Here is a 12,292-nt window from a genome sequence, read left to right as displayed (position 1 = left end):
CCAATAAATGGTGTTCCATTTGTTTTTAAGTGTACCCTTTTATTTTTCTTATTTTCACTTTAGTATATTATGTTGTATAACTTGTGGGTAGTTTTGTGCTTGAGAGAACATCACATTTAAGCTGGGAATCATCTTGGGTCTTACAACCGCCTTGAGTATCCCTTTTCTCTCACCCCTTTGAACTGCTGAGGCAAAGATGTTAAATGAAAGCTTTTGGTGCATGGTGTAATTTCCATAAAGGTTAAATTTACAAAAACAAGACTTGCAGAAAGGCTCAATTTACAGAGAGGTAAACAGCCTTTAAAGGGCAGTTATCCAAATCATTAATTCTAGGCAATCAAACGGCTTAATTACCAGAAATTCATCAGATGGGCTTAAAGGTCAAAAAGTGATGCGCTCACTACTTCCTCCTCCTTCCGTTCCATGCGGTCTTGTTCGGATAAATTGCCTCGCCTGGGGTCTCACTCTTCGCCTTCTGATTAGGAAAATGTGGCCTTGATGTTCGCTCTTTTTAATTGCAAAACCTAACCCAGGACTCTTGCCACGCTTGTCTACAACCATCACTGCCTCTATACTTTCCACCTCCGCGCACATTCACACAGCCTTGGACCCTATAGAATAGCTCCATATGTGGTTTACCAAATCTGGGTTCAAATCAAAAGTAAGCCCCCAAAATTAGATGCATAAATGTCTTTGCCATCTCTTTGGTCTCTCTGAGGGCGAAACAGTTATTCTGCTGTCAATATGCCTTAGTTTAGATAGAAATGATGTGACCCATTTTTGGCTTATGCACAGTAGTCTTTAATGCAGGCTACAAGCAACTGGCAAGTGGCCCAGCTTTTATCCCATGATATCATACACTATATTATGAATCATATGGAAAGATTCATACCTACTAATGTGCATATATTTGATGTTGTCAGAAGGGTCCACATAGATATCTTATGAGGGTGTCTATAAGGATTTGGTGACAATTCCATGTGCATGACATTTTTTGTACTCATGGAATTTACAATGGAAAATTTAAGAGAGAATTACTAGTCTGCTGGGGCATACACCTCTGCCAAAATATTATGCTGTGGTTCTTGAGATCTAAACTGAATAAAAAAGTGTCATATGTCATCATTTAAGTCAGTAGTTAATCACTTGTAATTGTAAGGGAATTTAAGTAATTTATCTTCCACGTACATCTCAGTTTAACATTGACACAAAAGCTATATTTACACCATGATCTTCCCTTGGCATATCATTGGCATACCACTATCTAAATTGTGGCATATTGCTGTCTAATCGGTGTCTACTGGCCTTCACTTGCTTTATAAACCTCCTCCTCCGGCAGCATAGTAAAGGGGCTTGAACACTCAAAGATCATACTATGTTGTCTTTTGAAATCATACCTTGTTGACGTTTCAAGTCCACCCAGGTCCATATTATTGATGGTAAATAAACTTCTCCTGCGTAAAACATCCAGTTGGTCTCCAGCCTTTTACTTCCACCCTTTCTTGGACAAGCTGAAAACTTCAACAACAGCAATGTTATATAACTAAATTCCTAGACCATAAGGACACTGGGTGGACTGTAACCTGCCTAAGTGTCTATAATATGCATTTTCATTTAGGAATCTCCAGAAGAAAATCCAGCTTAGATGTCACAGCATATAACAAGAAAGCCCAAGTAACTGCCCAGTCACCACAGCATCTTGAGGTAAGACAGTTTGTTTAAGAAGTACTATGGCATTAACATGTATGTTTTGATGTCCATATTTTTTGTTTCTGATAGGTGCAGTTTCTGGAGTTTGACTGGAGGTTGGCTTTTAAGAGTCTGGTTCCTCAGATGGCTCACTGTGTTAAAGTGGTCCTTGATGATATTTGCACCAAGAGTCTACAGCTAGAGGAGGCCTTACATTCTGCAGGAGAAACCTCTCTGGCCCTCATACGCACACAAGATCTTACCAGCAGCACCATCAGCAACTATCTGCACTCCAACAGAGAAACACCCAAAATGATTGCTCACGTATGTGTTGATCCTGCACAAACCCATTTGTGATGAAGCTGGGGAAAATGCCAATACCATTCACAAAATATTTATGGTTAGCAAATTATTACACACATTACATACTGCAATCAACATTTAAGTAAGGATAAACTGAAAATAGTTCACTTTTAAATCTGACAACCTTTTGGCTCCCTCTAATATTTTTTTAGTCTTTGCTCACTCACAGTGCAGTGGTACAGAACGGTGATAAGAGTTGCGGGACCGCCTGTGCTGTTATACGAAGATAATGCACATCAGTTAGCATTACAATTCTCACTGACCATGGTATAAAAAAGACAATTTATTATTTATTATATTGTGTTATTCTTCAGCCAAAGTTATACTATACAGTTATTTATTTGTATATTACATTTTGGAAATAATGAATAATGATAACTACACTGGAGACCTTTGTTGACAAACACAGTCACTTGTCTATATTGAACTAGATTTAAAATGCATCTTCATCCTCTCACTTCAGTTGCATCCCCCTCTAAACCCGTTTACACTGATTTGTGGTTGTTAATGCTACTGTCAAAATCAGTCAGGGGCTCAAACCTGTACAAGTAGATTTATGAGTAGGTCACTGTTTCTGCGATGAGAGCTGTTGCTACTCAAAGGTTACACATGCATGAATTTGCATTCAATAGGAGATAATACAGTATAAAAGAGTTTTTTTTTTTTTTTTTTTCCTTTCAGCAGCTGTCCTCCTTTGACACATACCATTGGCAGTAGCACTGTACAAATTAGTGTGCAGCCTGTGAAGTATACCTGCTGGGGAAGGCATATAGGTTACTTTCATTATACATACAAATTGATTTGCCAATATGAGTTAATCTTTTATGTGTTATAACTACATATGGTGAAGTAAAACATAAAATGATATATTTTTTTGATACAGCTTATAAAGTAGTCTGTGGCCATTTTAGAACCAGTACAATTAAGCAAGCATTTGAGCATGTTGTTATTCTAATGACTACATGACAAAGCATCTCCAAATCTGAGTGCATTGTCTGTAGAAGCTGGTGAAAAAATTATTGGGTGTCAGCATGTATATTACAGTTGTTACATAAAGGCTGGTAGACATGCCCATCCAAAAAGACAGGTTATCATAATGTTACAACTGTGTACAAAGAAGTGTAGCGAAAATGCCTCTATCCTACATGGCTCATTGCTTATTGCTTCATCTGCTTTTAATAGCAGCCTTTTTAGCATTCCACAGCATTTACTACTTAAAGAAAAAATTCTATTCTGCTCACACACAAACAGGCCTCCATAGCACTTAAAACTTTACACAATCTTTTTCACCTTGCTGCGGTGGTCCTGGTGGGATTTAGGCTTTGATCTCAGCTGGTTAAGGTCTCAGCCTGACTTCGACAAGGATGTGCATGTGCTTGTTTTCCAACGTTGTGTGGATGCTGAGCTGTGTGCCAGCGCTGTGGGTGATACTTCTCAAGGGTCTCTCCATCAGGCAGCTAATGCAGGGTGTTATGTCTGCCCCTACTCCATCTCACTCCCTCTCCAAGCTAAGCTCCTAATGACTACAAGTACTGAGATATTGACTTAATTGTCCAAACGGCCATTGTTCCCAGGCCTTTTAACCCCCAGTGGATGCTTTTATGGAGCAAATAGTGTAAAGAGACTGTAAGGCTGTCAGTTGTGTGCACATGCTGGAGCCCTGATCTGACAGAATGTCGAAGGTCTCATTGAATGCTCAGTCTGTGTCCAGTAATAGAAAAGTTAGTTTGACAACAGCACTGCATGCTGCTTTATTGATTGATATATTGTATTATTACCACATATTAGAGCCCATGATTTAGTAATTAGATTATTTGTACCTAGTTATAAAAGGATGGAATGAGTTAATTTGTTGCATCTTGCATCAACTGGTTGATTAAACTGGTCTGAAGTTTTAAGGAACTGACCTATTAATCTTTTGTACTTACAATGAGGAAGTTAACAGCTTTCTCTGGAATTAAAACAGTTGGTTTGAGTATAGTGTGTGCCGCAGATGTAGAGATTTTGTGTTATGTTATATTAAAATATTTTCAATATTCAGAATTTAGTTCCTTTTGAAAATGTATTGTTGTCCTTTGGCTCTATTCCTAGTTGCATGCATGTGTATAGTTGATGTATGTTTGACTTGTTGCTGTGGAAGTGTACAGAATAAGTGCTATTTTTATTACAAATTCATAAAATGGCCTGCACCCTCTCTCTCCTCACCTTTATTTGACCCGCATGCTTTTTCTTCCCTCTCAGCACGTTTGACTCCCCACCTCTCTGCCAACGCACTGTAACGTTTCTGCTTCGATGTGACTAACGTGATGCATGCCGTTATGGAATTAGACAAGTGCTGATGTATCCTCTGAAGTAAAGGTTTTATTTGACCCGATACGCTGTATGCATGTTCAGCAGCATACTGGCGAGCGTGTCTTTATTGCCTACATCTGTATTCTACATTTGTACTCATGTTTGCCTTTCAGCTATAATGGCTTGCACAAGGTTAGGAAAAAAGCATGTATAATATCCAGCTCAATCTCAAATCTTTTGTCATCCTCATAAGAAAGTGTTTCATTATTTACATCTAATGAGCTCCCTTCCTCCATGTTTTCTGAGAGATTTCCTTCATATTGATATCTGTCTTGCTTCCTCTCATAGTTCTGTGGAGCCGTCATGAAGGAGCTGAATGCCTTACTACCCTTGGCAGCAGCCTGCAGGGACAGCTCTCTGTTGGAGGTTCGAATAACTTTTGTGGAAGCGTGTAGCACTGGGGCGTTTGCTATGCTGGACCGCATTCAGGAGCGAGCCAGTGAGGTACCATCCTCAGCCCCTCTGAAGAACCTGCCAGCTCTGTTGGCCACTGTCATTTACCTGCACCAGCAACTGCAGCACTACCTTGCCAAACTCAAGGATTCAAATACTGTTGCGACCAAAGTGTAAGTATAGCACAAAGTCAGTTTCTACAAGAGCTAAACGAATACATCTATGTTTAATCACATGCATTTTTCTCTTTCTGTCTTTGACTGATCCAATACAGATATCAGATACCAGTGCTGATCCAACAAAAATTTGGATCGGGTATTGGCTTTCAAATATCAGCCGATATCCTGTTTGGGTATATGCATATATGTAATAAGGTCATAATTGTCCCAGAAAGGCGCATAATGCTTGTAACCTCCAATTATTTAAGTTTAAGTTATTAAGTTGTTATGTAGTTACTTGCGGGATAAATACCAGTGACATTTGGATCAGTTTTGTCTTACACACACTACTTGCCACACAATACAGGAGAATTAGTCCAATTTTGGCAGCGATTTGCTACTCCCTGAGTTCGAGAAGGGATGACCCGACTTTGTGTCTTCGTATGCGATTTTGAAGCCACTGCACTCTTCATGTGTGTGGTGTCAGTGTGATTTGAGCTGCTCTGTCAGATCGTAATTGCCAAACATCAGCAACGCTGCAGTAACAGCCAATAAAGCAGAATGTCGGGGCCAACTGTGGAACAGATACAGAGACACAAGACACAAATTCAGGAAATAGCGGAAATAATTATTACTCACCTCTCATAAATTTGTAAATTTAAAATAATGACATCCAGTCCACAAAACAGAGCTGTTAATCCATTCAATTTTTGAAAAAAAGGCAAGAGTAGTTCCTCACATGTGTTTGTATACATCCATGCAGTGCGCGGATCGGGGTGAAGCTGCAGATTAGTGATAGTGACTCTACTTCCTGTGTACATTATTACCAACCTTATGTCCACTAAAAATCGTGTATCTGAAGCATTGCACCACATTTCACAAATAATAAAAACAAAGTTTTTACTTTCATCTTAACCAGAAGTGCAGTGCTCTGATACTTTGAACACTTAAGAGAGACCGAGTGGTTTTGCTTAGGCAGGAAACAGCTGACACTACTGTGCTCTTTGCAATCGGAGATATAAAATCTCGTAAGATTCTCCTTGTGTCTGTGTTGTGGGCTTTTTGTCGCATGTTGGTGGCCTTTATGTTAATGTTGTTTTACCCCTTTCTATCCAAAAAGTTGTGAAACAATAATTTAAGATTTTCCAAAAAATATTTGTAGTTTGTAGGAGATTGCTCAATAACTTAAACGTGGTTGTTTACCTATAGTGATTTCTTAGGCCCATCAACACTTTGATATTAAGGTCTTATATGTCCTTTGTAAGTCTTTCTTTATCCCTTACCTTATTTTACAATAAAGGGCTTTTCCCTGTGGTGGAAAATGTGTTAAAATGGGAGCCCAAGTATCCTGCTGATGGGGGAAGACATAAAAATGAGTGGCAGGTCGTAATGACAGCCATATTGTGTCTACATTTGGTGGCTTTTTATGCCTCATAATCCTTCCCATTAACCTCTGCTCTGCTCAGATCTCCTCTAAAGGCATCTCATGTGCCCTCTGTGCCCCTGTTGTTCCACCTCTGGCCCTCTGCACCCCCGCCTGCACTTGCTCTATGCCCCTTTGGTCATAAAACCTCACAGCCCTGCTCCCTTGGTTTTAAGCCCTCAGCACCTCTGTTTAACTATTGCCTCCCTCTGGAAACTGGAAACTTAAAAAAAAAATATTTTTTTTTACACCATATAGATTTAACAGATAATAAATAAATGTATCTGCCCTTCGTTTTAAATGGTCGTTCTTTGAAAAAGTCTAATTAATTATAGATTAGTTATATATACCAAAATGTTTCTAGACACACTTGACCCCCACTGCCCTTGTCTTTTATGCAATATTTTAAATATCGTTGGCAGATTTTCTTCCCTTGCAGACTGTTTTCTCTTACATTCAAGGTTTTGTTTCCCTCCTCTGTGTCTAGACCCCTGACCTTGCTGCCTATTCAAAAGTGCCAAGACGTAGCAGAGACTATCAGAGAACAGCTCACAACCTACTGCATCCAGGTTTGCTCCACTTGTCTTCTGCAGGATGAGAGTCACCACTGGGATGACCCCAAGCCCTTCCATGAGGTACAGCACTTAGTTTATCTTCAAAACCCACTGTGTAGCAGAACGACTGAAGAACAAAATCGCAAAACAGTCCCAGTAGTTGCTCTACTTAATTTGTATTTTTTTCCATTCCAACTTTGAATTCAAATGCCATGTGGGTTAGCGACAACTCTCTATAGATTTTTCAAGGTTTCTGGCATCTGCTTTTTTCATTCATACAATGCACCTTCACCTCCCACTCTGCCTCTTTCTAAGCAAACCTTCTTCTGTGCTGTCTGAGAACATCTGTGGCTTCTCTGCTGCCCTCGGGGCTCTTGGGATTCATCTGTCTGAAGTCTGCAGTCTACTCTGGGACTGTCTGGAAACAGCATAGGGCCCCTGGAACTCCCCTACCTTTATGCCCTTAAACCAATCTAAACCCTTTCTCTCTCTTTTACTGTACCTCACTGTTGCCTTTTCCACCCTTTGTTCTTCTCTCTCTCACTGGGTCAGTGGTGTCAGACAGACCTGCTGAGTGCAGGTGTGTGCTTTTATTCAGCCACGTCTGTGTGCACTGTACACATGAATGCATGTGTCACTGAACTAGAGCAGCTGTCTATACCTCAGACCTGTATAGTATCTTTACCCATTTATGCTATGGATGACAGCCTAGGGTTCCTCTGTTGGACTTCTGGTAATGCTATCCACTGTGCAGTTAAATGGCCATAACATTTTTACGTCACCTCTTAACATGTTCTTATTTTGTTTAATATCAAATACCCTTCCTGTCTCAGGCCTCACATTTTATCAGTTCTTAGACACTAACACAAACACTAACTAACCCTAATGTTTCAGTTCCTCTCTCACAAAGTGTACACACAGACACTGGCTATTCTTTTAGAAAGTTTGGCTTTTGGTTCCAACAAAGTCAATCCAACTCCTTGCAGTGTTTTGCAGCACTCGTTTCCTGTTGCCTCGTTGTTGCCAGTCAGTTATTCCTACAGGGAGTGCCTTTATAGTTGACCTTGCAATTTAAATTTAAACACGAACAGATAAAACTCAAACCACACTTGTTGTTTTTGCATGTTTCTGGTTTGGGTCCAATGTCTGGCTTTGCTCTGGCGAGTCCACAGGCAGAGAAGGCGGTCTAATCCCGGACATAGATTTTGGTCACGCTCCTAATCAGCCACCAATCCTTAAATGACTGGCTTGAGGGGCGAGAGGAAGGCAACAACAAAAGCCTAATGAGCTGAAGTTTTTTCATTGTGTGATCTTCAGTGTCTCTCTGTTGGGTTTTGTATGTGGTGTGAAGATGTGCATGTTCTCTTTTGCTCCTAGAGATATCGTGACAAGTGCTATAATTATTGTGACAAGGAACCTCATAGTTTTACTATTATTCACTCACAATATAGAAGTTTTCATCACATTGTTTAATAGATTACCACATTTCTAGTCTAGTACGTGGTCATCTTTATGAAATTTAACTTTCTGCATGATAAATTCAAATTAATGTGATATGAGCTTTTGGAGTATAAATTGCATAGACATTCACAAATATTGTTTTGACATGTACAGTATTGTCACCCAAATAATGACAATTAACCAAATAATCTTGTAATTGCTATAAGAAGTCCTGATAATGCCCCATTTCACTGTGAAAGATGCTTGTATCTTCTATTTTGCTTATGTTTTGGGTGTCTTTCCTTTCCATTCTCTCTGTACTTGTTCATGCAGACATCTGTGTTATAGAGCAGGCCTGTTGTGATGTATTCTCTTCTTCAGGACTTTAAAGTAAATTCCCAGTTGGAAAGGAGAAACCCAGGTGCAGAATGCAGGTGGCGTGACCACTGAGAAAAAATACTGTTGACAGACCCAGCTTTATCTTTCTTTCCTCTTTCTTTTTCTTTGACTATTTTTATCATACTGCTTTAGTTTTCTTAGCATTGCTTCTCTGTCAAGGTCCATATGATAATCTGTCTCTTCGTCTAACCTCCTATGTTCCACTTTCCTCTCATCTACAGGGAGAGCGGTGTTCCTTCTCAGTGCAGATGTGGTATTACTTCCTGTGTGGGCTCCGCAGTGATCTGTGGCCTGTCCTTCCTGCGGCGCTGTCTAAGGAGCTGCTGGGGAATGTGCTGTCAGAGACTCTACAGTTACTGCTGCAAAGATACGCTCTGGCCCGGCCTTCATACAAAAGACACCTGCGGATTAGGTATTGTATCTAACGTGTAATATGAACCTACAAAAACATAAATGAAACAGCTGTCATGGCAACTTAGTATAGACTCCTTTCAATTTATTATGTTTTTTAGGTTAAATAAAAACAAAACAGTTGTATGTAACCTAACATCCTGATATCTGTTTATATGATTTTTTTTTTTTTAACTTGAAGGTGGATAGCTATGAAAATATTTAGTTAATTTAATGCCACAAATTTTTGTAACATGTGACTCATATTGTAATGAAAGAATTAAACTATTAAATTATACCACTATGTTGTAAATGCAGATTGTCTTCCATCAGGCTACACCAGAGCAGCTGTGGCTACAGAAGTAGATTACCACCACCAGTATGGGGAGTGAATGAATAATTTATGAAATTGTGACTTTGAGCAACTTTATTTCTCTCCGTTCTGGATATTATCGCTTTGCTACATATTTTGCATTCAGTGTTTTTCATTTCAGTCTTAATTAATATGACCAGCAAAATTATCCTAGCAATTAATTCAACTTTTTATTATAAAGCTTTCTTTAAAAAAAAAATCAAGCCAACATTTCCTATATTAAACATGATTTTGTGCTGTCTTTTAGGTGTGACATCACTGCAGTGCTGCTTTATGTAGAAGAGCTGATGTGGAGTGTCTGTGAAACTCCAGAGGCCTTGGCGCACATCTCTCCTTCATCAGAGACAAATGCTATAATGAATTCCTCAAAGTGGCCAAACGCTATCCACAATTCATGCAATAGACTGCTCACTGTGCTCATTACTGTCACTTCACCTCTCTCTTCTTTGTATAGGTCAGTGCGTTGTCTTTACAAATTAAGACAAAACTTACGTAAAACAAGATATTACAGAGTTCACATTTGGAATACGTTACACACTCTCCAATTTCTATTTCCCTAGAACATTTGTCAATAACCCTGGCCCTACTACACAGCCTGTTTACAGCCCTGTTGTCCGATGGCTTAATGCTATTAACCCTGACCTCTTCACAGATCAAGTCATGGGGTAAGTAGAGCCACCAGGATAAAGTTCAAGTTAGTTTATTTATTAATTCACAAGGAAACAAAATGACACAGACATATTTTTTTTTTATTTGTTTACTAACTACCGTGATGGTCATGTAGAATCTGTGATTCAAAGTATTTATGCTTAACATGTGTCCACAGTTACCTCTAAGGGTTTGACCTCTTAGGTGCAATCATACTCAAACTCACCCGGCTAAGCTCTCATCTCCCGCACAGCCAGAGGTGATGTCACTGCTCATTGATGGAGCACAGATCAAGCTAACTCTCATTCTGTAACTTTTAAGCACTGGACTGCAGAAATTTGTTTATTTTTGCAACTTCTTTATTTCTTTTCTCTCACCTTCTGTCAGCATGCATAGAGCCGGCCAAAGAATGTGGGCCAAATACATGGTTTCCTGTTACATGGCCATTAACTTAACACTATTGTTTTTGTAATGAAATAAAACGGAGAAACATCAGCAAATTCTAAAGAAGTGATTAAGATCTAAGCCTTAAATTTGTAGCTATATTAAACTTTCTCTTTGACTTTGAATGTGTACATACCAAGTACATCTGGGTGTTGTGTTTCTGTAAGCTGACCCTATGCTGTAGTGGGACAGATTTATCAGAGCAGTTAAAAGAGGATTTCTTGGGGATTTGCAGTCCCAATGACATCATAAATTGCACTGTCAGATTTAGGCCTAGTTTTCTCAGTCAAGCAGCGGGGTTCCACAGATTTTTGGCTCCAGTAGAATAGGTTAATATCTGGACACACTAGCCCTTTTTAGCTATTAGACACTAGACAAACCCTGCTTTTTCTTGTCATTAGAATTTATAGAGATGTAAAAAGTAAAATGCAGGCCGTCGCTTATCAGCATGTGTTCACACTTGCTCTCATACATAACCACTAAAGCCTGTGTGCACACACTTACAAGAGCACACAGCAAGGACACGGCTCATTACCCACAGCTGGCTGCAGCCTCTTGGTTATACAAAAGATGGAGCAGGGGGGCACTGCTGTATATTCATGTATTTGGCCGTTTCCCAAATGTTAATTTGCTTTTAGCTGGCCAAGATTAGAACTGATTCTGTCATAGCTCTCTCTATTGTTTAATAACTTTGAATACAACACATTTACAAAGTTCTGACTCAGTAATAGCAATGTACTTTTATTTTTATTTTAGCTTAGCCTTAGAATCCTTAGATCTTGAACAGAGAGATCTATTGTTATCTTTTGCTAACTTGACTGCCATGTGTATACTCACCTGACACTGCACAACTGTCAACTTTGTTATTCTTGTTTTTTTCTCAGTGAAGGCCTCAAGGACCAGGCAGCCTCTACATGTCAGTTAAGGTTGCTGACCTCTGACCCTGGAAATGATCCCAAGATGCTTCTCCGGATACTGCTGTACAGAGACTGTCACCTGCCCAGAATACTTCTGAAAAACTCTTGTAAGTCTGACTTTAATTAGGTATATAGGGGAAAAGTATATTTAAAATATAAAGTTACATAAAAATGGTAAAATATAGGCAATATTGTACTTTAAGGCCCTAATCAAGTCCTCATATGAGGTTTCCCTTGTTTTATGAAGTTCTAATCAGCATAATTTTTACCTTGGTCATCATCATCACTAAATCAATAGAGCAGAGTAATAAACACTCAACAGGCTCAGGCAGAGCATGCAGGCTGACCTTTAAAGATTTCCCCTTTCTTCTTCTCTGGAAACAGTCTAACCTTTAAAGACTGTTGTGCACTCGCACATTATTTCACATTATAGCCACCTCATTAATAACAACTTTCACTGTCTCATTCTTGCGCTTGCTCTGAGTCCGGCTTCAGCCGTCGCAATGCTTCTCTGTGCATGCTGCCGTAAATCAATGCTGGAAGCGCTGACTTTCATGTGTTATCATGATGACGGGCTAATTAACCAAGCAGACAGACAGAAGAAACAACTTGACTGAATGATGACTATACCACCATAATACATAGGAAGATTTGACAGAATATGAAATGAATGATATTTACTCTTAAATAAAAATGTACTGTGTTGAACTCACAATAAGAAACAGTAAGATTTTAATATTTAATTTTGT

At 39.2% G+C, this 12,292-nt stretch overlaps 1 protein-coding gene across 1 annotated transcript in view; it reads left to right on the top strand.

The window, feature by feature from the left end:
• The window catches only part of kiaa0825 (KIAA0825 ortholog), an 88,039-nt gene that overhangs the window by 17,292 nt on the left and 58,455 nt on the right, over positions 1-12,292 (top strand). The window contains exons 8-15 of the mRNA XM_020917583.2: positions 1,619-1,704; positions 1,780-2,013; positions 4,693-4,970; positions 6,866-7,013; positions 8,993-9,183; positions 9,782-9,988; positions 10,095-10,199; positions 11,511-11,650. Of these exons, the coding sequence (XP_020773242.1) occupies positions 1,619-1,704; positions 1,780-2,013; positions 4,693-4,970; positions 6,866-7,013; positions 8,993-9,183; positions 9,782-9,988; positions 10,095-10,199; positions 11,511-11,650 (1,389 nt within the window). The remainder of the gene's footprint in view (positions 1-1,618; positions 1,705-1,779; positions 2,014-4,692; positions 4,971-6,865; positions 7,014-8,992; positions 9,184-9,781; positions 9,989-10,094; positions 10,200-11,510; positions 11,651-12,292) is intronic.

The sequence above is a fragment of the Boleophthalmus pectinirostris genome, unplaced genomic scaffold (genome assembly GCF_026225935.1).
Source record: "Boleophthalmus pectinirostris isolate CB_2022bp ecotype Guang Dong unplaced genomic scaffold, ASM2622593v1 HiC_scaffold_4, whole genome shotgun sequence".
Classification (NCBI taxonomy): domain Eukaryota; kingdom Metazoa; phylum Chordata; class Actinopteri; order Gobiiformes; family Gobiidae; genus Boleophthalmus; species Boleophthalmus pectinirostris.
This window is presented reverse-complemented; position numbering and strand designations above follow the sequence as displayed.